The following is a 22,529-nucleotide window of genomic DNA, read 5'->3' on the forward strand; positions in this document are numbered from 1 at the left end:
TTTTGCAGTGGTCACATTCTATCACCAACCATCTTTGGTGGAGTTCAAAAACTTGCGAGGGGTCAGTGGAAATACTACTTGAAAAATGGCGGTCACTGATGCACCACTGTACCAACGTTCACCGCTGGACAGCAAATGAACATTTCCACCAATGTGAACATGGCCCTTTGTCCCCAGAGGAGGCACGGAAGAAGAAGTGGTTGATGCCATCATCACCGACACACAAAGCCATTGAGAAGATTTTTTTCGACAAAACTCTATCAAGAGATTTGAGAGGACTGACAGAATTCTGTCACACAGGAGATTTGGAGGTGTTCCACAATATGTGCCTAAAGTACAGGCCAAAACGCTTGCATTTTAGCTTTCGGGGCATGAAACATCGCACTCTACTAGCCGTCTTGGCCCATAACAGCAATGTCGGACGTGAACAATCTAGGACTAGGGGCAAAGTAAGGATGCCTCGCTACACCAAGGTGTTTTCAAAACGAAGTAAGCAATGGGTGATCAAACCAGTCTATGATGAAATGCAGTTCGACTTTGTGAAAGGCCTTATTGTTGCTGTGTTAGAGAAGCACAGATATGGAATTTTGGACGTTTCTGTACAGAGCAGTGATCCATTGCCACCAAACATTGCGACTGTGCCATGCCCACCCGATGCACAGCTGATTGTAAAGTACAAATCGCGGTTTAAATAATTGCAATAGGATTGTATTTTTGTAAATAAATGTTATTGTACAGTGTACCAGTAAACCTAACCCCCAACTTCACCATCATGGGTGGCGAAGAAGCTGGGTGTCATCTTTGAATTCTCTCTATTCACCTCACATACGTGTATGTATATATTTTTCTCATGTCTCATCTCATGTAAATGTAAATGCTGCACACTGTTAACGGAGGGGAGGCTTGCGTATTGCAAAAAATAAAACAAACAAACAAACAATAAATCTCACTTTTAACTCAACTCCTGTGGTACTTTATACTTTCCCTGACCTTCCGCAAAAAATTAAATGTTTCAATTTAGGCTGCAAAGCTCGCAGACAACGGGGAAAAAATTGGGGCACTTAGAACGCGCCAGCCAAGCAGGCCGTGGCATTTGGGAGAGAAGCCAGTTCGCATTTGCACATTGAGGCGCACTACATAGACGGATTCTAAACTTCAAGTTCTCACAGATGCCTATACTACGTGATGTTGCAAATAAAGAATGCGAAGGACAGTGCACAGATGAGGCCCACAAGTCGCACTGGAAGTATAAGGGTCTATTGTTTTTTGACCTTGAGACAGGGACCATGCAGAAAGAACTACATTTGAAGGGAGTGCGCAATAACGTAAGAGACGATAAGGCAGAAAATTCAGAAACTAGACCGAGTTTCAGTTTTAGGTCAGTATACGAAAAATCACTGTCAAGAGCATGGTCCGTTTTACAGACTGCATTACGAAGAGACACAATGGAAATTTCAAATATAATGTAAGTAAATCTTTACACGCTTTTATACCGGAATGAAGATTTAGTGAATGGATGCATGAATAAATGAATGAATGATGACTGTAAAAGATGTTAAAACTGTTCGTAGTGGGCACATGGGCATGCAGGTTCACTGGTGTCACCGATCTGGCTCCTTGGCCCAGCCACTTTTCCCTGCACTACGGGACTGTCTCTGTATCCTTCAGCCCCTTGTCCCGGCATTTACCTTGCACTTGCCACCAGCTGGCCCTATTATTTAATTTGTATTCAACTATCCTTGTACAGCCCATCCCCATGCGCGATCAGAAAAAAACACCTGGCCTAGTAGGATCGTTGTCTGTCTGCCCTTGTTCCCCACCTGCCTCGTCACGCCTAGAAACACTTGGGTATACGCGCATTACAAATGCCATATCATATATCATATCATTCCTCATGCATGTAGAGTGTCGTTTATCATTGTGTGTTGCCCTAGATTTATCTCGTTACTTTTCGCATTTATGTTAGAGAAGAACATACTCCATTGAACTACCCTTGCAAGCAAATAGTTTCTGATCGGCCGTAATGAATGAAATGAGTAATATTAATGAAGTTCGGCTAGTGAGACTAATTATCATTTATTTGTTTTCTTAACAGGTATTTGATCCCGTTCTGCAACTGCCACCTGTTTGAGACACCGGCGGACGGATTCTTCAGCAGACACCTGCAGCTTCGTGTCAACAACTGGAGCACGATCACCATATTATGGGACGATCGCCAAGGGCCCACATGCCCTTACGCTGTACTAGTGGCTAGAAGTAACATAACAAACTTTAGGCTGAACTAGTGCCTAGTTGATGGAACAGCCTTGCGGTTCACCGTGCTTCCAAAGTGATTCTTTTTACGAAAATGAACACCCTGTGTGCCATAATGGAACAGCGCGTGACCCAAGATGAAACGGAACAGTTATTGCGGATACAGATAAAAGAAAATAAATGTCTTCCGGAGTTCATATGAATATTCTCTAAACATTTGATGCTAAATAAATGTACTTTACCAAATTTAACGTGTTGCTGTTTCATTGTAAAGTACAGTTTCATATTCCGAATTGTGGCGCGCTGTGTTGTGAGTTGATCTGTGTTGATTTCCGGGTTCTGTGTGGAGTCGCGCAGAAGACGACTGGGCGCGTTTGCCTACGCAGCACAGTAACGTCACGAGGAGAGGCGGGGAATATGAATGTTTTGATAATGTCAGGATCAGGGGCGGGGGAATTGATTTAGTGCCGCAAAAGCAGGTGAGCCAGGACGATCAGGGAAAAGATGGGATTTTCAGAAAATGGCGGCTCCCAGGTGCTTGTTTTCGCGTGCGTTTAATGGACAAAAACTCGGGTAAGGTCCATAGGAAAGTTTTCTAAAATCGAGCCACTTAGCCTTAAAAAAACATGGCCGACCCATAGGGACAATAAATTTTTTTACTAGAGTATGCCTTTAAGCCCAGTTCAAACCGCAGTATTGCTTTCGACATGCACATGGGGAGATGAAGGATTTTTTTCCAAAACTTGGATTGTAACACATCCTAAAATGTACGGAGTTTGGGTAATGTAGTTTCAACACCATACGTAAGGATGGAAATCACTTTCTGTTTGTAGAAAAAAAGAATGTGAAAATAGGAAAACTTTGCATATTTATGCATTAATAACTTCACCTGGGCAATCAAGGAGATCAAAACACCCAACTTGCGTTTTAGCAGTATTAATGACCAAGTTATTTTTCAATGCATACGGGTTTAATGCGTTTAACATGTTTTGTAATCCACTGGGGGTTGGTGAAAGAAGAATGAGATCATCTGCATAGAGCAGATAATTGATCGGACGAGTGCTAATTTGGGTGCGTCACAGATTGTGTGTAGAAAGGCAAGACTAATGTCTAAGATGAGCAGATTAAACAAGGTTGACGCCAGAATGCACCCCTGCTTTAAACCTCTCTGAGTCACATCAATTTTCTTTGATTTCATTTACCTGCAACGCTTTTAGCTTTTTCTCTATGAAAATCCATAGCCTGTCACGAGCAATAGTTAGGGAAATTTGAGTGCCCGGTAGACAACGATGCTAAAGGTGCTCAGATTTTATGCGGTCCAAATTATGTAGATATTTCCCTAAATACATCTTATATCCATTCCCCAATAATAAGCAGCAAGTTAATGTATGTCTAGACAATGGCAGGTTAAGCCCTCTGATATGTGCCTCTCTAAGTAAAGAGGATGTTGGGGTTTTGAGAAAGTTGATTTATGGGATTACTTTTGGAGGGAGAGAGAGATAATTAGAAGGAGGTTCAGAAGCATCTGGTGACACCGGGCAATAGCAATCTTGGATTGTAAAGCCTATAACAGAGTTAATATTTAAGGGATGGACACGGCTGGATCACAAGCATAACAGTTATTGTATATGGGCTTAATAGGTCTGTATCTAACCTCTCCTAATTTCAATAGAAACATACATACATATGCCTAGCACTACAGTACGTGCCAGCAACATTGTGTGAATAGCTGTGGATATGCAAAATGGTTCAGAACCTTCACAAAGATGGCACTAAAGACAGATCATCCAGAAAATAATGATATTGTGCAGTAGTGACTGGAATGGATTGCAGTCTCCACTTTAAGCAGTGCAATAAAAGCGCTCATGTACGGAAAGACATAGGGCCTCATTACAAGTGTGGCACCCTTGTTTCCGGACCGCTATACTACGAGTCTTCCTGCCGGGGCTGCTGCGCCCGACAGGTCAGACCCTGGCGGGCGCAGCGGCCCCTGAATGTAGATTCGTCACGGCACTGTTAGCAACGGTGCCGGTCTTTCATCTCCCCACTCCTATATAGTCCTATGGGATCCATGGGAATGGGGCCTTAGAAAATCCGTTGCCTGACTTACCGCACCACCGGGAATTGTAATGTCTCGGTGGCACCAGGAAGTCAGGCGCCTGATTCACTGTTACGGGAGTGGCTACACCGGCAGGTTACCGCCAACCTCGTAATGAGGCCCATAATATCAATGAATATCATGTGAAGAAGTTCAGAGTAGCACCTTTCCACTCATATTTTTTCTACTGAGATAGCTTAGACCAAATTTGGAAATATAATGAATATACAGTGATGGCTTTGCAAGCTTTATCAATAAGATGCAACATCTCAAACATTAGTATTCAATTCATTGGGAATAGAAGGTGGGCACAGTAATTTACAGGTGTGATTCACACATTACACTTGTCAGCACAATAAATATTACAGATATATTCGGGCAGCCACGGGGGCCACTATGTTTTTTAAAGCAATGTAATCCTAACAACAGCCAACCAGCAAGGTGTGTAGTAGGCTGGTCACTACCATGTCTACTAATGGAGGCTTGCACTGGTGGGATAATTATGGGTTTGGAAGGAATTCTGGCCAGTAGCGGCCTGATAACCTGTCTACAAGAGCTCAGTGCTGTTACCAGTCAGTGCAGACCATGAAATCTACTGTTATCACCGCTAGCAACCATGCATTTGTATTTTGTATTTGTATGTGGTTTATATACAAAGTGCAACCAGGCCCAGGGGCATACGGGCGCATACGTTTTTTGATCATGTTACATAAGAGTACAGTTACATTAGCAAGCAGTAGGCAACAGTTACAATAATTGCGGTTACAAATAAATACATACATTGGTATTACAGGTACAAGCATACATGTTGCAATTAAGGCGGTGGGCCGAAGGTGAGACAGATAGTACTATTATTTACAATATGTACAGTGGGTAGGCAGTAAATCTAAGCTCTAAGATGTTAAGCTGTCAATGTGTCCAGGTCATGAAGCCAACGTTTGGTGTTGCGTTTAAATAGGTTGAAGGAGGTTACAGACCTGATTGGAACAGGTAGTGTGTTCCATAGCTTTGAAGCTTGTACAGGGATGCAAACCCACTGCAATGCTAAGAATCTTTTTGGGCAAAAGCAATGCAGCGCTCGTGAATGTACTGGCCCACTCACATTGGCGAGTAAGGGCGAGTACCATTTGCATGTTACTTGACCTTGCTGGTGAGTATATGGATGTTTGAAACTTTAATTGGACATTTACTTAAAACACTTGTGTATAGGTGCGTTATAAATGCCATATCATATCAAATGATATCATACTGAAAACATACTTTGCGGTAAATCGAACAACAAAAGTTTTACTGTGCGTGGCTGACCTATGGGTGGCAGCATTGCACCATGTATGAAGCGTGCTTATGGTAACATGCACCATTTCACAGAAACAAATGTTTAATATTTCATCACCCTTCGCCATGGGTAGAGTTTATTTCTCTTAGGTGGAGCATGTAACCTGGGGGAACTCGCCCTGCAGGTCTAGTGGGACGTTTCAGAATTTGCAAGGCCTGCAGTGGTTTCAATTGAGAGTGTGAGCTTTACCTTATGCCTGAAAGTAAGAAAAAGCACAAAGAAGATGGTCACCATGGAAATGGGAAATGGAGTATCGATTAAGGGCGGGCAAAGTGGCAGAATTTCACTCTGTTATCGAAATGGTGATTTCTGGCCAGAATCCATCTGCTACACCATTTTGCCCGTGAAGCGACATGGACAATTTTGTAATTTTCCTGCCTGAACTACATGTTTATGTTTTCATTTAATTTTTTGGGCAGATTTACTTCACACTGCAAATATTTCAGCCAATTAGGATCCCATGCAATGTTTGGCAGAAATATTTGCCCAAAAAACGAAATCTGACATGAAGTGGAGAAATGAGAAATACATCTACTCTGCCAATGAAGGGCAATTCTAGGCAATGTTGCCCCCATGTCACTTCTCCAGCAGTAATTTTAGCCCAAGCTCCTTCATATTACCAATGCTGGCCAGGAGCTCATAGTGCATACGGATTGGAGGGAAGGAAGATGTAAGTGTGGGCGTCAGGTTGGGTGGAATGAGGGTGAGGCAGATGGCGTGTGTGGCAGTCAGTGGGGGAACATTGGGATGAGTCGGTAGTCAACAAGACCCTGGTGAGCTGGAAGCATTGTAGCAGAAGGTAGCATGCTTGGAATGTGAGCCATTGCCAATAGTTTCAGCCCATATTCCGGGCAACCTGATTGGCTGTTCGAGCACTTGGGGGCACCAATAAAGGTTTACTGCACAGTTCCAAGGGCTGCACCATGTGATTATGGCCCTTGCCCTTAGTGCTCGGGCATTTAACGATAGCCACCAGGCGGTACTACAAAATTCAGTCTGTGGAACTGTGTATTATTGCTATTAGTGCCCTGGGGCCAATTTCTAGTTGCTAATATCTTTTTGTAATTTGTGAACGCCTGCGATAGCCGGTTTACACGTTTAAAAAGACTACAAAAGAAAATGTCCACTAGAGAAAAAAGACGGTAATACCTGTTGTCGCTTCCTTTCCCTAGCGGCCATGTTCCAGGAGAGGTAGTGACAGGGAGAAGCATAGGGAGACCGGTAAATGGCTTAGGGCAAGAGGGAGGCGGATGGGGTGTCTGTTAGTGGCAGGATGTGTGTTGAGCAGGGGAATCGTGAAGGAGTGGTGGAGTATTCAATAGGGGAGGGCGGGTGCGAGGAACACTCAGCTTGCTTCACCTGTGGGTTTAGATAAATAGTTTCAGCCCATGCCTGGAGTGACGTGATTGGTTCAAACACCCACCCTGAGTGCTAATGATAAAAACAGTGGGTCACATTACAACCAACATTCCAAACATTGCCGGCAAGTAATATATGTCTGAAGTTAAAGGATTGGCTAGAAATCACAGGCTTTGTACTTCTCTCTTAAGTAGGGGGGTCTCCTCTCACACCCATCACTTGCAATTCAGACTCTTCTGGGATTACTTGCCAACACATGCCTTCACAACTGAGAGCAAAGGGAGCTCAAGACACCACAGAACATATTATTTACACATTTCTTTTCGTGTTGGGCTTATCCCACTCCTAAATGCTCTTGAAGCAGGATGGTGATGTCCAAATGAGAGTCAAGTAGAAGGCCTTGCAGCACCCACAACCACTTTCTGTTGCTGACCACCCAGGCCGGCAACCTACAATGCGCCACATTTACTGGAGATACATTTAGATCTGCCCTTTCTGGACCGGAGCTTATAATGCCGGACATCAGACTTGGACATACCCACATTTTCACCTTCACAACTCTGCTGCGCGCATTGGATGTTGGACGAGTCCATCACCAACTCTTCAAACAGACCCATGCAACCTCTGCTTTTGAGGCCATTTGTGTGCAGTGAAAAGCTCCTACTGCCCCTGCTTCCAGATGTGGCTGGACACAGAATGTGGGTAGTAAAGTACATGGAACACAAGCAAACCTCGAGCAGATGTGCACACTTTGGAGTGCATTGGTACTGCTCAAGAGCATGATACATCCCAAACTGTGGGGTGTACTGGAGGGGGGAAGAGACTACCATCGCATTCCTGCTCCTCCACATTTATTAATAAGAAATTAGCTTTCTTCATCCTCAATGACTTCATTCATGAAATCCTCTTGCACCTGTCCTTCTAGGTGAAGAAAAGCATGGGAGATATTGCACAGTGTTTAGGATCCCTATTGCTGAAGCTCCGCTTTCATTATGATGCCATCATTTGACCGTGTTTTGTCTATTATGTACTGTAAGTCAAACATAAAGATGCATTGAAATGCCTGTCGTAGAGGAGCTCAATGTGATGTTTGATCATAGGGCGTCCCATTAAAATACCTGCACTTTGATCAGAGGGAGTCAAGCGTGGATCCATCCTTACGCGACCTATTTGCACCTCAAGGGATCTCTCGGGATATTTTTTGCAAGTGGGGTTCCATTGTACGGTTTCCACTGTGATATTTACTGAGATATTTTGAGTGCCTGTTGGCATCTGGACTGTATCCTTCACTAACCTGATGTACTTTCTATCTACACGCCACACGTCAAGTTATCCACTCACACAGGGAAGGGGAACACAGCTGCCACCCCAACGCCCCCAGTACACACAAACTGCATCAAAACTCTACTCTTCTAGGGCCAGCTTCTACAATACAGTCCCCGCCGCCCATCCTCGCTCGCACTAGAGGCGCATGGGTGCACATTCCTAGTGTGCCTTGGCCAATAACCGGCTAGAAACAGACCTTCACACAGAGCTTTGTAACCTTTGATCTGCCAGCAGATGCACAATGGCAAAGCAATGTGGCATCATTTTTTCAGTCTCTTATAACCGAAAACCCACTTTTCTTGCAGATCCCAAAGCACCACAGACCATGGAAATGGCAGCACTATGCGTTACATAACCCAACATCATGACATTAATAAAAATTTAGCATTTATATGGCGCTATAAACCCCCAGGCAACTGAGCACTGCTTGTTATTACCCACGGTGTGTGGTGCTCATTTATCGACCTCGGAAGGATGAAAGACTGAGTTTGGCCCGGCCTGACCGGCTCTAAAATTAGCTCACATTAACTTACTAGAAAAATATAGCATTCCAGATGTGGTCCATAGATTATAGCTTTTTTTTCCTCTTCGATAGAACCGTTTCAACTTCCAAAATGGTTGCACTCTGGGTTCTGGTGAAGCGATTCCATGCTTGCGCCATTTACCTTTAATCTCACGAATGCTGCCCATCACCCATCCAGAAATGTGTCTAGCTTCGTTCAACATTGAGAAGCTCCCTGGAGCAAACCAACAGCAGGGTACTTTTGTTATCTCTTTTATGTCCTTGAAGATCGCTTCCGGTGTTCTGAGTGAGCATGTGTGGCGGCCTGGAAGGAACACCGTACGCAGGGTGGTTTAGTAACAGGCTTTATTGCTCTAAATGGCAGATAGGGCTATATGTGCAGACAGCACTGAGCATAGAGTCTCTGGGGCAACCACTGCAGTTGACTCACCGCTGTGGGATTGCGTCTCCATCAGTGTCAATTGATACAGCCTGGATGGCAACCACTGCTGTTGGATTCACAGCAGTGGGTTTACACCTTTATAAAGTTCAGCTTGTAGTGCTGACTTGGCAGCTGCTTCAGGCATGGGGCCTGACTGTAGAATGTATGCTTCAGGCTGCAGGCCTGGTCACGGTAAGAGGAGCGCCGGGGAGCGTCCTCCTGTCGCCGGGTCCTCTGCAAATCTGGCGGTCTCCGGGAGCTCTGCGCGCCACACGCGCAATGTTTCACAAGCTCTCGTAGCCGAGATCTCGCGAGGCTGGTTCCTCGCAGCATTTAGCTATGGTTCTCAGAAATACATGTTTAAATAAAATAAAATGGTGAAAAGGCAATTTAATGTACCCAAACTTAGGCCAAAGTATGTTGTTTCCTGCCGCCTGTTGTCTTCTCCATAAATATAATGAAGCGCACCATATTCCCAAATGAGTGTCCATTTACAGTATTATTCCCAAATGATTACCCATTTACAGTAACTTTCTTCTCATCGTAAGAGTACAATTAAACTTACAAACTTCTCAGCATGTGTGTGTGTCTGTTTTGAGTGCATTATCGGGCTAACGTAACCTTTCCTCCCTTTGGCAGAGCAGAAATGTCCTCCCTCCTTCCACTCGTACCTCAACAGGATCTGGAGCACTTCCGCCTGATCACCACAAGCAGTGGCTTTGGCCTCAAAGCCCTTTATCGACCTCAAGATGCTGAAATATCTCTGAAGCTCCTGACCAGAAATGACATGACTGAGAAGTAAGTGAAAGGGCAATGGTGACGTGACTGCAGAGGCGTGCCTGGCCACAGGAAGGGCCGCTGGAGGTCCTTGCGGGCTTTTGGCCTTAGCAGCAGAAAACGTTAAGTGTTCGGCTGTTTTACAAAATGTTCTGTTACTCAGACTTGCATTGTTTTCGCAGTTAGATTCCCGGGTGTTGCAGTGAACTAGACAGCAAGCGTTTAAGGATGATTCCATCTGTACATTGTTCACTTGAGTCATGTGCCCTTCGGATGCATTGGGGTTCCCGAACAATGCGTGGTTTGAGGGTTTTGTCTGGGAGAGGGCGTGCTGTGTGCCACAAACTCCCAGTGACCTGCAGCCTGAATGTAAAGAAGTCCCAGCTGCCTAGCGTACTGAACACTCATTTTGTCTTTGCCCCTTTGTGCACAAACCAGCTCCCCTTCTGAAAATGGCCTAGAAGTAGTTGGGGAGATTCTACTGTTTACACATCTGAGGACAGGAGGAATTACACATTATTCTCATTACCTGTTATGCTGAGTTTTCTTTACATTTTAGTTTATTTCAATGTTGTATTCGTGTACACAGATGACTCAAATGTGTGCAGAACAAACATTTAGTACAATCTTAAAAAGCTTGAAGTATGTACGCATCTAATCGAACAATATAATAAAAGGCCAGATGTATGTTTGTCCCTGTATGTTTGTCTGATGCAGTCATAGCTTCACCTGTTGTCACCGCTAGAGGGAGCTTTTGGCTTAGGATATATAGTGGTCCTACTATGTCAATGAAAACCTGCACTGTGGCCCATGTACATGGGCCTGCACACTAGTAAGGCAATCATTTCCATTACAGCATCAACTGTTAATTAGTATTCTATTCATACCATAGGAATACATTAGAGACTTAACTACGACCCTGGGTGTATCACCCTTTAGCCACACGTCATCTTCTGATCAGCAAAACTGCCATGTTTTAAATTTAAGACCAATAGGTGACCTCCCATATTCCACTAAAACGACTTCCCTGCTTCTTGGCGTCCTCCTTAGACATCCCATCATAGCCAGACTACTCATCTCCATTAGCCATTATCCTACTTACAGACCCCTCTTAGTTTTCCAATGTCTCCCACTATGTCTCAAAATAAAGATTACCCATGCCTTGACGCAGGGAGTCTTGATTCTATTAAAGACACAGAGGCGGGCATTATGCATTATGCTTACTCTTTTTTTTATTTCTACTCTTCAGCATATTTCAATCTTCAAACCTTTCTTTTTAATAAAATGTTTTTACATTTTTTTGTTAATACCTAAAACAGAAAAACACTTCCAGACTTCATTTCCCATGAATCCCAGTGTCTCTGGTAGTCCACATGTCCATATTGAGTCCCAGGAGGCAGGAGGCACTTCTGCCTAGGTCCTTTTCTCTTCTTTTGATGCCTTCCAACTGACATCCTGATCTGCTATAAAACTCCTCAAACGGAAACTCAACATGGCGTCCAACCGTCCATGAACTCGGTCCACTTGCGCATGCAGTTCTCTCATGGCCAACCTTGGCAACACAGACTGCACTCTACTCTCACTCTACCCTCCAATTGTCAGCTCGGCTTCTGGTCATCTCCTGTCAGAGAAGACATTCGTTAGGTAGTGAACGGTAGCAAGTGCCAGACTTAGAACTGTGAATGTTAGCAAGTACCACACTTAGAACTGTGAATGTTAGCAAGTACCACACTTAGAACTGTGAATATTAGCACGTGCCACATTTGGATAGAATTGTGAACATTAGCCTGCGTCGCATCGAGAAAGGATGGTGAATGTTAGCAAGTGCCACACTTCAATAGCATTGTGAATGTTAGCAAGTGCCACACTTAGAACTGTGAATATTAGCAAGTACCACACTTAGAACTGTGAATGTTAGCACGTGCCACACTTAGATAGAATTGTGAACATTAGCCTGCGTCACATCTAGATAGGATGGTGAATGTTAGCAAGTGCCACACTTAGATAGAATTGTGAACGTTAGCCTGCACCGGACCCAGACAGATTTTTGAATGATAGCAAGTGCCACACTTAGATAGAATTGTGAATGTTAGCAAGTGCCACATCTAGACTGCATTGGGAATATTACCAATGCCACATCTAGAGTAGAATTGTGAATGCTAGCTTGCTTCGCATCTAGATAGGATTTTGAAGGTGGGCCAGTTGGATATAATTGTGAATATTGGCGTGCGTCATATATAGAGAGGATTGTGAATATTAGCCAGTGCCAGATCTAGATAGAAATGCAGAGGTATTCACGCGCCACATCTAGAAAGAACATGGAAATTTAGCACATATCACTTCTTGATAGCAAGGACAATAACCAACCCACTAACAATTTCACCCCTCTGCATACACCTCTCAAACTCTAACCAAACACGACCACAACCCTAAAGCACAACAAACTGCACAAACTTCACTACACCACAACAACAAAACAAACCACACATAGCTTCATACAACAGCTCACGACGGCTACCGACCGGAAAGCACCCTCAAGCTCAGCGAACAGTGTTAACTCAACTGAAGCTGCCAACAGCACATCACTGCTTTCTTGCACTTATCCCAGTCGTTCCCACTAACTTCACCCCACACCCCTTTCCTTTTCAGATATGCCAGAGCACCAGGAGACCAATCTGGTGGTGATAGTGCGCAGTACAAATATCCTTTAACATTAACATATTAGGTATGGATATGCAATGCAAGATAACAACAATACCAATGCAATACATCATAGCATTATTAGATCGACTCCCCTTGCGTCCCTGGGCGGGATAATGCTTGCCTCCATGTCTTTAATAGAATCAATATTTCCTGCGCCAAGGCAGGGGTTATCTTTATTCAATGTCAAGAACGGATGCAAGCATTATGCTTGTTGAAAGCTATCTACTACCGCTGCTGCTGTGCTCGCTGTAGGCTTAAAGTAGAAGGTCCTAAATGTGGCGTCGCTGGACCAATCCTCTGGTTTTATTATGTCTTGAAGACCTGCACCTTAAAAGCCATGGCTCCTCCTACTGAATGCGCCCCAAATCTAGACACATATACGCCTGCTAGGGGTATGATTTCTCGCACCCAACGTGCTATGGTCGCTGCCGCTACTGCTTTAAACTGCTTCCTGCGCATGATGAGAAGCTGCGATACGCCTGCTGGCTGCATTTCATCTGTCCTCTCTTCGTATTCTTTGATACAGTCCGCTATGCATAACTTGGGTTGCTCCCGGAAGTAGGGATAGAGATAACTGACGAGTGGCACTTAGCCCGTTTGGCTATGGAAAAGGTCACCCCGCCCATGCCGAAGAATTTTCGGTCTATCTTTAAAGCCTTCACATCTGACACTCTTCTACACGACACTAAACATAGCTATCTTGCCTGACAAATGCTGGTCAGATAAATCTTTATTACGCGGCCAGTCCAGCAGTAGCCACAATACTGCTGATATGTACCATAATTCAGCATATTTCAGAAAGGACGGTGCACTAGCCTTTACCCCCCGCATCAGTCTCACTACTGCCAGGTGTTCCCCTATAGGGGCCCCTTCTAACGGATCATGTGATGTAAACTCCTACAGTTCGGAACACTTTCCCTTCTTTGGCTAATGAAGCTAGAAAATTGACCACTTGTACTAAAGGGGCAGAAACGGGATGAAGGTTGCATTGGCTGCACCAGAGGCTCCATCCCCTCCAAGTCACCTTGTAACTTTTGAGTGTAGAGGGGGACCAGGATTGCCTGATGAATTCTGCAGCTGACCCCGAAAAGCCTGCCAAATTCAATCTGCTCCCAATACCTTGCACGTGATCAGAGGTAGTTGGCCAGTGATCGTCAGAGGATGATAGTTCCTTGACGGCTCCTCCAAGAGATCCTCTCTGAGAGGGAGGACTTGCGTGAAATAAGTGGAACGTTCCATCCAAACTGGAAACCACGCTTGAGATTTCCAGTTCGGGATATTATTACCACCTCTGCCTTTTCTCTCCTGACTTTTGCCAGTACCCTTGCTAGCATCACGAAGGGGGGAAAGCATAGTGCACTGCGCCTGACGACATTTGCAGAAAAGCATCCGTGAATCGGGCCTCTGGGTCCAGCCTCCAGCTGAAAAATCTTGGTAATTTTTTGTTCAATCTGGATGCCAATAGGTCGATGTCCAGGGGTCCCCATAGGGCTGTTATCTGCTCAAACACCTCCCTGTGCAGCATCCAGTCACTGGAGTCATGCCAATAGCGAGAATTCCAATCCGCTACTGTGTTCTGGGCGCCTGGAAGGTACTCCACTGTCACAGAAATCTTGAGAATTAAGACAATAGTGCCAGAAGTCCTTGGTTAGTTCCACTAGCATGCCCGATCACGTCCCTCCTAGTTAATTGATGTCTCGGACTGCAGAAATGTTGTCCATCCTGAGTAGGATACAACACTCTGCTCTGTCTTTGGTAAACGCTTTTATTGCAAAAGAGCCTGCAAGCAGCTTCAGGAAATTAATGTCGAGGGCTAGCTCCACTTGGGACCATCACCCTCCCATCTTCAGGTAGCCGCACCTCACTCCCAGCCTGCCCTAGTGGCGTCAGACTCTATGATCAGCTCTGGGATGTCCCCTAATATGGCTTGCACGTTCCAGGCTTCCATTTTCTGAAGCCAACATTCTAGCTCTGATCTCCCCTCTGGGTCTAGAGGGACTAGTTGGTGATATCCCAGACCCCCTTGTAGGTGCTGTATTTTTAGTCTCTGCAGGGCTCTGTAGTGGTGGGGCCCCAGGAAGATGGCCTGGATAGAGGCTTCTAGAAGCCCGACAATCCTTGCTAGGGCTCGAAGAGATATCATTTCTTTCGCTAGTATCGCTCTGAGCTCCTTTTTTATCGCTCTGATCTTGGGGCCTGGAGCTCCAACATTACCTTTGTGGTGTTTACTATGAAATCTAGAAACTCTTGTTTGGGAATGAGCTCTGATTTCTCCTGATCTATCAGGAAACCTAGGGAAGAGAAAAGCTGGGACACCCACCGCGTCTGTTCGATGAGGGCTTGATTGTCATCCGCTAGTATCAGAATGTCATCTAGGTAGACGATCATCCGGATCCCTCTCTCATGGCTGCCATCACTGACCTCATGATCTTTGTGAAGGCTCACAGCATTTGAATTGCCATATTTGCCCGTTCCATAGGAAGCCTGTTCGATAGGAAAACTAGGTACATGCAGTGTTCTCTGGCAATCGGAATCGTCAGTTAGGCATCCTTTAGGTCTAACCTCACATATCAATCCCCTTTGCGGAAGATGACTCGGAGGAGGTGCACTCCTTCCATTTTGAAGTGCTTGTAGACCAGCCACCCGTTCAATTCCTTTAGGTTTATAACTGGTCTCACCCTCTCCTCCCTGTGAACCAGGAAAATGTTGTTTATGAAGACATCTCTCTCGGTGTTGCGTTCTGTAGCACTTTTGCTTGCTAACAGGCTCAGTTCCCTGTCTAGGAGCTCCCTTCCCTGCACGCCATCGCAAAGTGCTTTGGCTTTACTCGCTGCAAAAGTGGCACTCTGAACTCTAGGTGGAAAACTGTCACTGCTTGCAGCAGCCATGCATCGCTTGAAAGCATCTGCCAATTATTTAAGAATAACAGTGTGCTGCCCCCAACAGTGGGGAGGCCATCACTTTTCTCATCTGTTTGTGTGCTTCGGTGGCGGTAGTAACCACGGCTTCTGCGTCCCCTGTTGCTGTGCACACACGCAGGGAAGAATGATTCTTGTTGCCGGGATTTCCAGTAGTGCTCCTTCGAGTTCTAAAGTCTTCTCTGTGAGTGGAAGCAACCAGACAAACAACCTCTGTTGCGGCCTGTCCTGCCAAAAACTCTTGAGGGGAATATATTTTTGATGAAGTCTAGGGCCTTCTCTAGGCCTGTGTACATGCCCACAAACCTCCCCATCTCTTTCACAAAGGCTTTGCCAAATAGCAGCCCTTGGGCGGTCTCTTCTGCTTCATAGGACACTAAATCCCCCAGTTTGGAATCTATTTTCAATAGAAGGCTTTTTCTCCTCTCGGAGGACAGATCGCAATTTGCATTTCCTAGGAGGCACACGGCTCTTTGTGCCCAGTTGGCTAGCACATCTGGGAATACCGGATCTCCTGTGTCCCTGGCTCTCTCTGCCAAGTCCATGATCTTAGCTATGGGTCTGTCCAAGACCAGGACTTTCTCCTAGCAGCCCTTCCAGGCTCGGTCCCCCTTGCCCTTTCTCAGATTTCTGGCGGCTTTGGAGATGAATGTGGTAATCTTTGGATCTAATTCTGGGGTCTCCACCACTTTGCCAGGTAGCTACGGCCTCGGACATTCTGAGCGCATTCGTAGTCTCACCTCCTTTTCAATGGGCTTGCATAGCCTTTGAGCCATATATGAGGTCACTCTGGGTGATGGACGCCAGCTGTTTGATCTTGGATGTTCTATTGAATCATGGTCAAACATATCGAACAACTCTTCCTTGTGCTTGTCTAAATGCTTCTCCTTGTATTTTCCTTTCCCGCTCTTTGACTTCTGGGAAGCTTTAGAGTCAGAATCTCTGGACTCTGACGAGGAGTCATCATCCCTTGTGTTTTTCACCCCTGGGGAAGGGGGTAGGAAGCTTGGCACGGTCGTCCGCAGTAAGAAAGCATCGTTCAGCTTCTCAAAAGCGTCGAAAGCCTCAGGAGACTTTCTCTTACCCTCCTTGTCATGACCCTGGGGAGTCAGTGAGCCTTTTCGTTTACGGGTCTGTTCTCTCCACTTATCTGTTGCCTTGCTAGCAAGCTGTTCAGAGGATGCGCTGGTGGTTGCTTTAGAACCTTTTTCTTGAGGTCATCCTCAATGAAATACTCCAGGGCTTCTAGCCTATCTTGTAGTGGGTGTACCCCTTGTGATACTGCATCGATCACAGAATCTCCTAAGACTCTTTTAAAACTAAGAGTTAGGTCAGCACTTGCTCTTGGCTTCCCACATTCCCTTCATCTGATTCCATCATAAATGTGTGCCCGAACAGGGCAGGCTGAGTGGCACGTCCTCTTGGGAGGTATGGAGGGGTAGGCCTGTTGTAGGATGTGGCAATGCTGGCCTTGTATGATATGAGGACCTGCTTGCAGGTTCTCCAGGCTGGTAGATCACAACCCTGTTAATAATGAGGACTTTGACAGTGTGGGGGCACCTTCCGGCGCTCCTGCAGCTATACAGTGCCTTTTGTATGAGAGAACGCTCTCTTTATGTTCCTTTTGTGTGTTAAAACGAGCAACAGGCAGCTGATTTCCTTCGTGGCACACACCGGTGGATTAGAGGAAGGCACCTACTGTGTGCCGGCGGCCCCCACCGGCAAACTTGAAGTGTGCCGGTTCAGAAAAAATGCCAGAGCCGGAATTACTGGCTCACACTTGTAATGAAGTCCATTCACTTTGAAAAACAATTGTTAATGCCGCCCCGTGTGCGTGTGGCAGGTGGCATTAAAATGAATTCCTTTGGATTACGCCTGGGGATTCTAACATCTCTCTATCTGCATGAAAATGTAATGCTGGTAGACGTGAAGAGCCGCTGGGAGACGTCAGTAGTGTGTCTCCACACACGAATGAGGATCCTGACATTTTAGCCAGCCGTGCAAAATGCCCACTAATGTCCTTATTCAAACCTCCCACTTTTCTTACTTCAAAAATAGGGTGAAATGTAGCCGGTGCCCGGAAGTTCTGTCAATGTCCCCTAATGGAGGCACGTCCCATGCGCTTCCTCTCAAGCCCGCTGTGCGGCTGAAACACAAATCCTACTTGATGCTTGTTATCCCTAACCCACAAATGACCCTTGGCCATTGCAGTTTCCCAAGAGACACACTGGATTTCCTCTTGTCCTATAGAATTGTTTTGCGTTATTCTATCTGCGTCATTGTAAAACCTTTCTGAATACGTCCCTCATCAGTAGGCTTTCAAGGTGCAGTTCCTTCTCCATTATTGGGTAACAAATAGCCAGAATTGCCCTTTGTAATCTCGCTGCTCGAAGCAAGGCGTGTGTTTGCAGGCGCCATTTGGTGGGTCACTGCGGGCAGCAATTGCTAGTGCTGTTATTTTTACTTGCAACTTCTAACCAATTGTTTGCTACTCCTGTTGCTGGGGGACCTTGATGTGTCTGTTATATTAGGATATGAACAACAATATCCCTGTGCATTTATCATTATTATTGCTCCTTTAAGTGCTATACAGAGGAATTGTGTTTCCATTTCAAAGCACCATATAGTTTGTTGGGGCGTGAAAAGCTCTGACGTTGACTAGAAAATTAGACTTCAGCATAAAGTGCAGTAAGGAAAATCCAGTGGCAGCAAGCAAACTGAAAATCCACGTTTACTTTCTTCAGTCCACTTGTACCAGACCTAGCCCCTTAGGAGCCTCCTATTGGCTACTGAAGGCACGAAAGCCGGGCTAGGGGTGGAAACTCCTCTTCCACTTCCACTGTCTCACCGGGAAATTGATGACATGGTGCAGACGGGAAGAGGAGGTGGTAGAGCAGGACTAGATGCACTATCATTGTGTGCTGCACATGCATGCTCTAACAGCACCTGGACATATGAGGCTTTACCTTAGATATGAGCATGCCTCGTATGCAAGGCATTCATTGGCATACAATGGCATGATGGTGTATTTGTGGCTGCACTTGGTATATGGTGGCAGGACTTGTTCCTTAAAATAGTGCTCTGGTGTGAATCCATGGCACTCTAAGAAGTAACGTTATATGAACATCCTGTAGTTGTGTCTTGGGAGGATAGCTCGGGGGCAATGTGCTCGCCTTGGAAGCAAAATGACAAGGAGGACCACAGGTTCGATCCTTGAGTCCGCGCTTAGAAACCTCTGGGTATTGAGTGTGTTATAAATAACCTATCATATCATATCATATCTTTGTGTCTGGGTCATCATACAGCAGGTTCTCTTCGTGCAGCACAACACTTCATGGATCAGGCTTCCCTAGGCACTCCAGTTACATTTTCTTCTGCTCCTGACGGCTTGGGGTGCGTCACAATCTATCTGTCACCTTGCTGCCCTATATCGGCCCAACCACCCTTCGACATTGCTATCCGGTTTTCTCCTCCTGGCACAAATTGCCAGGCACGGTCTAGATCAGCAATCCCCAACATGTAGCTCATGAGCAACATATTGCTTGCAAGACCCTAAAATGTTGACTGTCAGTTGCTTTGTACCACAATGTGGAGTGCGAGGAGGAGGTGCAGCAGAGCTGAGACAGCAATGGCAGTGTAGGCTAAGATCAGGACATTATGGGAAATCCTGCCCTGCACAGATGTCGAAGTATTGTTGAAGAGTCCTCGGGGCATTAGGTTGTGGATCAGGGGATGGGAGAGAAGAGCACAGGTAGCATGTTATTACTGTATCATGATGGATGCTTGCAGGGGTTTGCACTGCACAAAGAGAATAGGGGGAGGCTACTGAATTAAAGACTGTGGGCCCAATACATGGGTGCTGCACCCCGAGATCGACACTGCGCAAGCCTGCATGCAGAATAAAAAATAGGCGTCTGTGCAAAGTAATCGTATACACAAGTCCAGGCTGGAACCCCCCAGACACGCCCCCACACAAAGCAAAAACAGCCAGAACAGCTACCTTTGCGTGCTCCTCCAGGTGCGAATACACGCACCCTTCAAACAGTGCATGGGGTCCCCCGCAAGCAGGCCTACATCTCATTCACCCTGCGTGGGGTTCCCCATAACTGTAATCGGCACCGAGAGGACATGCGTACAGTTTAACGCAAAGCATTTATTTTCCCGGTCAAACTGTGTGCGAACCCCCATAAACAGTCCGTGCATCCCTCTACGGTGCATACGCGCACCCCCAAGTATGATCGCAACCCCTTCTGTGTGCAAGCACCCCTAAACCCGACATGTAAACTCACCTCCAGAACTGCAATTCCTCTACGCAAGCATGTACGCCTGCTCACGGGTGGCAGAGATTTGGAGGGGACTGCGTGGGCAAGGCAACAGGTTGTGCGGTCACATCCATTAATACGCTTTGTTGTGCACGTTTTTGTACATGCTATGGACTGCTTGTGGTCTGTCCCTCGTAACTCCCACTTGCTGGCTTGTTCTTCTCCAATTTGCGTGTTCCGCCCCCTATTCCGGCCCCTATGCGACCACGCCCACCTCCTGTGTGGAGTCTTGTGCAAGGCGTTCAGAAGTTCACAGAGCCATGCCGAGAGCATGTGCAAACTCCATGCAAGTCCCGGAAAAGTCCTGCACAGTCTGTTCCATGAATCAACGAGCAGGGTTTCGCACACAGTTTGACGTGCAAGTACCAGATTTTACGCGTAAATAATTCCAAGATTCAAGCCCTAAGGCTGGGGAAGGTCCCTGCAAAAAAAATAATTCTGCACTTTAAATCAGAAGCAAAAACCATCTACTGGGGGAAACCCGCCCACCCATGTTTAAAATACACCATCATGCACTGTGTGGGGGTGCGATAATCATGGACCCATTGACGCAGTGATTGAGGAGCACCTGAGGGCCAGAAACTAAGCTGGCAAGGGCATAATGGACAAACAAGTGAAATACACCTCCAACTCGCCATTATTAAAAAAGTTGCAAAGGCCTTTTTGGTTCAGAGGTGGTGGTTATGTTTGATCATGCCACCCATAATATGTGTTGTAAATGTTACATACTCATTACAGTGCCCGAACAAAAATACATTCAACATTTGCAACATCTGGTATTTTGTCTATGTGGTTTATCGATTATAGACGAATAAGTGACATGCACACACAATTGTCCATGATTAAGTAATTTGCAAAGCCTCTGATTAAAATCAAATTAAGCCATGTTAATGGTCTTGAATTAAAATGCCAAGCACCTCTGTCTTTTATTACTCCAAGTTGTAACTATATCAACTGTGCAATGTGTAAACATGAAACATTAGCGCTAAATTTCCCAAAAATTATTTGGGGGCACAAATTCGTTTGTAAAATGCTTTTTTTCGTCCTAACATTTTCATCTCTCTAATTGGCCTTTGTTGTTGCACTTTTTTCACACTTTCCAAATATCCCCCGGGGAATATCACCAAATCCCCCAGCAAATTCATCTTTAATTCATACTATGTTTTGACCACTGTTACTGGTTTTGTGTGTTAAAATATGTACAATTTGCCAATAAAGATTCTGAAAATTACTTTGAAGAGAACTCAAACATGAACATTTAAACTTGTGCTAATTTCTCCAGTTTGCAACCGTTGTTAGTGTCAAAATATGTTTAAAATACCCCACGTGCCAGTAAATGCCCTGATACTCTCTTGAGAAGCCCCCAAGCCTGTTAGGATGTTTTTTCTTATATCCTGGTCGTATTAATTTTACTAGCCCTGTTACAATTAAGTGTCCCATTTGACACTTATTTTCCTAAGCATTCCTGGGAAATACAAATTTAGTGTCCAATGAAGTTAAAAGCCTGGACCCGATTAAACACTGGACTAGATTACTACCAATTACTGCTCATTAACATGTTTTATTTTTAAGATTAAGTTTATCATTTATAATTTGTATTGAAACCATTTTGCCATCACCTGATCACTGATATTTTCTGTGGAGTTTTGGATGTTGCTCCCAATTTCATCTCATTGACAAATGTTGGTCATTGCCCCCCAAAGGTTGGGGGACCCTGGTCTATGTCATTTTATATTCCCGGCGGCCTGGGGGTGTTCTTTTTCCCCTCCCTTCTTTATATTCCGTTTTTGGGTGTGGGAACTGGAATCCATTTTACCTTCAGTGCATGGCAGACACCCCTATAATTCCTGTCTTTCCTATTTGGTTGTCATTCATGTTATGAGGGGCAATATCCTTCTTGTTGAGCCTCCCCCTCCCGCTGCTACTTACACAGACCCACCTTTCCCATGACCACGTTCAAATGTCCATGGCATGTTGGCCTGACACCATAGTAACTGTGACCATTATATCCAAATAGGTAGAGCTGTAGAATAATTACATCTGATGGGATAAAAAAGGTTAAACAAAAAGTATGTGCAATTCTTATCATATGTCAAAGCCGGGAGTGGGACCGGGTGAAAAAACATGAAGTTAAGTTGGTGATACTTGAGGGAAGGGGGAGATGTTTGTTGAGAGGAGGTTGGGGGACTGTAGCTTCCTTTAGGACAGTGGTCTGCAAACTGTGGCTCTCCACATGTTTTGGACTATGGGCCTCATTACGACTTTGGAGGCAGCCATGGCGCTATTAGCGCCATGGCTGCCTCCAAAATCGTGTCCGGGTCCAGTGTGGTGGAGAGAGGACTTACCGGGACATTCCGCCCTAGGCGGACTCTGTAAGTCCCCATTCCAAATGCCATTCCCCATTCCCATTTGAGCCCCCATAGGGCTCAATGGGAAGGGGGAAGGCGCTAATAACGGGCCCGCTAATTGCGGGCCCGTTATTAGCTCCAAGGT

At 45.5% G+C, this 22,529-nt stretch overlaps 1 protein-coding gene across 3 annotated transcripts in view; it reads left to right on the forward strand.

The window, feature by feature from the left end:
• The window catches only part of LOC138582350 (receptor-interacting serine/threonine-protein kinase 2-like), a 252,063-nt gene that overhangs the window by 21,185 nt on the left and 208,349 nt on the right, over positions 1 to 22,529 (forward strand). For 2 of the 3 annotated variants that reach the window (XM_069653614.1, XM_069653596.1), the window contains exon 2: positions 9,956 to 10,114. In XM_069653614.1, the coding sequence (XP_069509715.1) occupies positions 9,963 to 10,114 (152 nt within the window). In that variant the 5' untranslated portion in view covers positions 9,956 to 9,962. The remainder of the gene's footprint in view (positions 1 to 9,955; positions 10,115 to 22,529) is intronic. The other variant, XM_069653605.1, reaches the window with a different exon arrangement.

This window comes from Ambystoma mexicanum, chromosome 1p (genome assembly GCF_040938575.1).
Source record: "Ambystoma mexicanum isolate Mex_15411 chromosome 1p, UKY_AmexF1_1, whole genome shotgun sequence".
NCBI lineage: Eukaryota > Metazoa > Chordata > Amphibia > Caudata > Ambystomatidae > Ambystoma > Ambystoma mexicanum.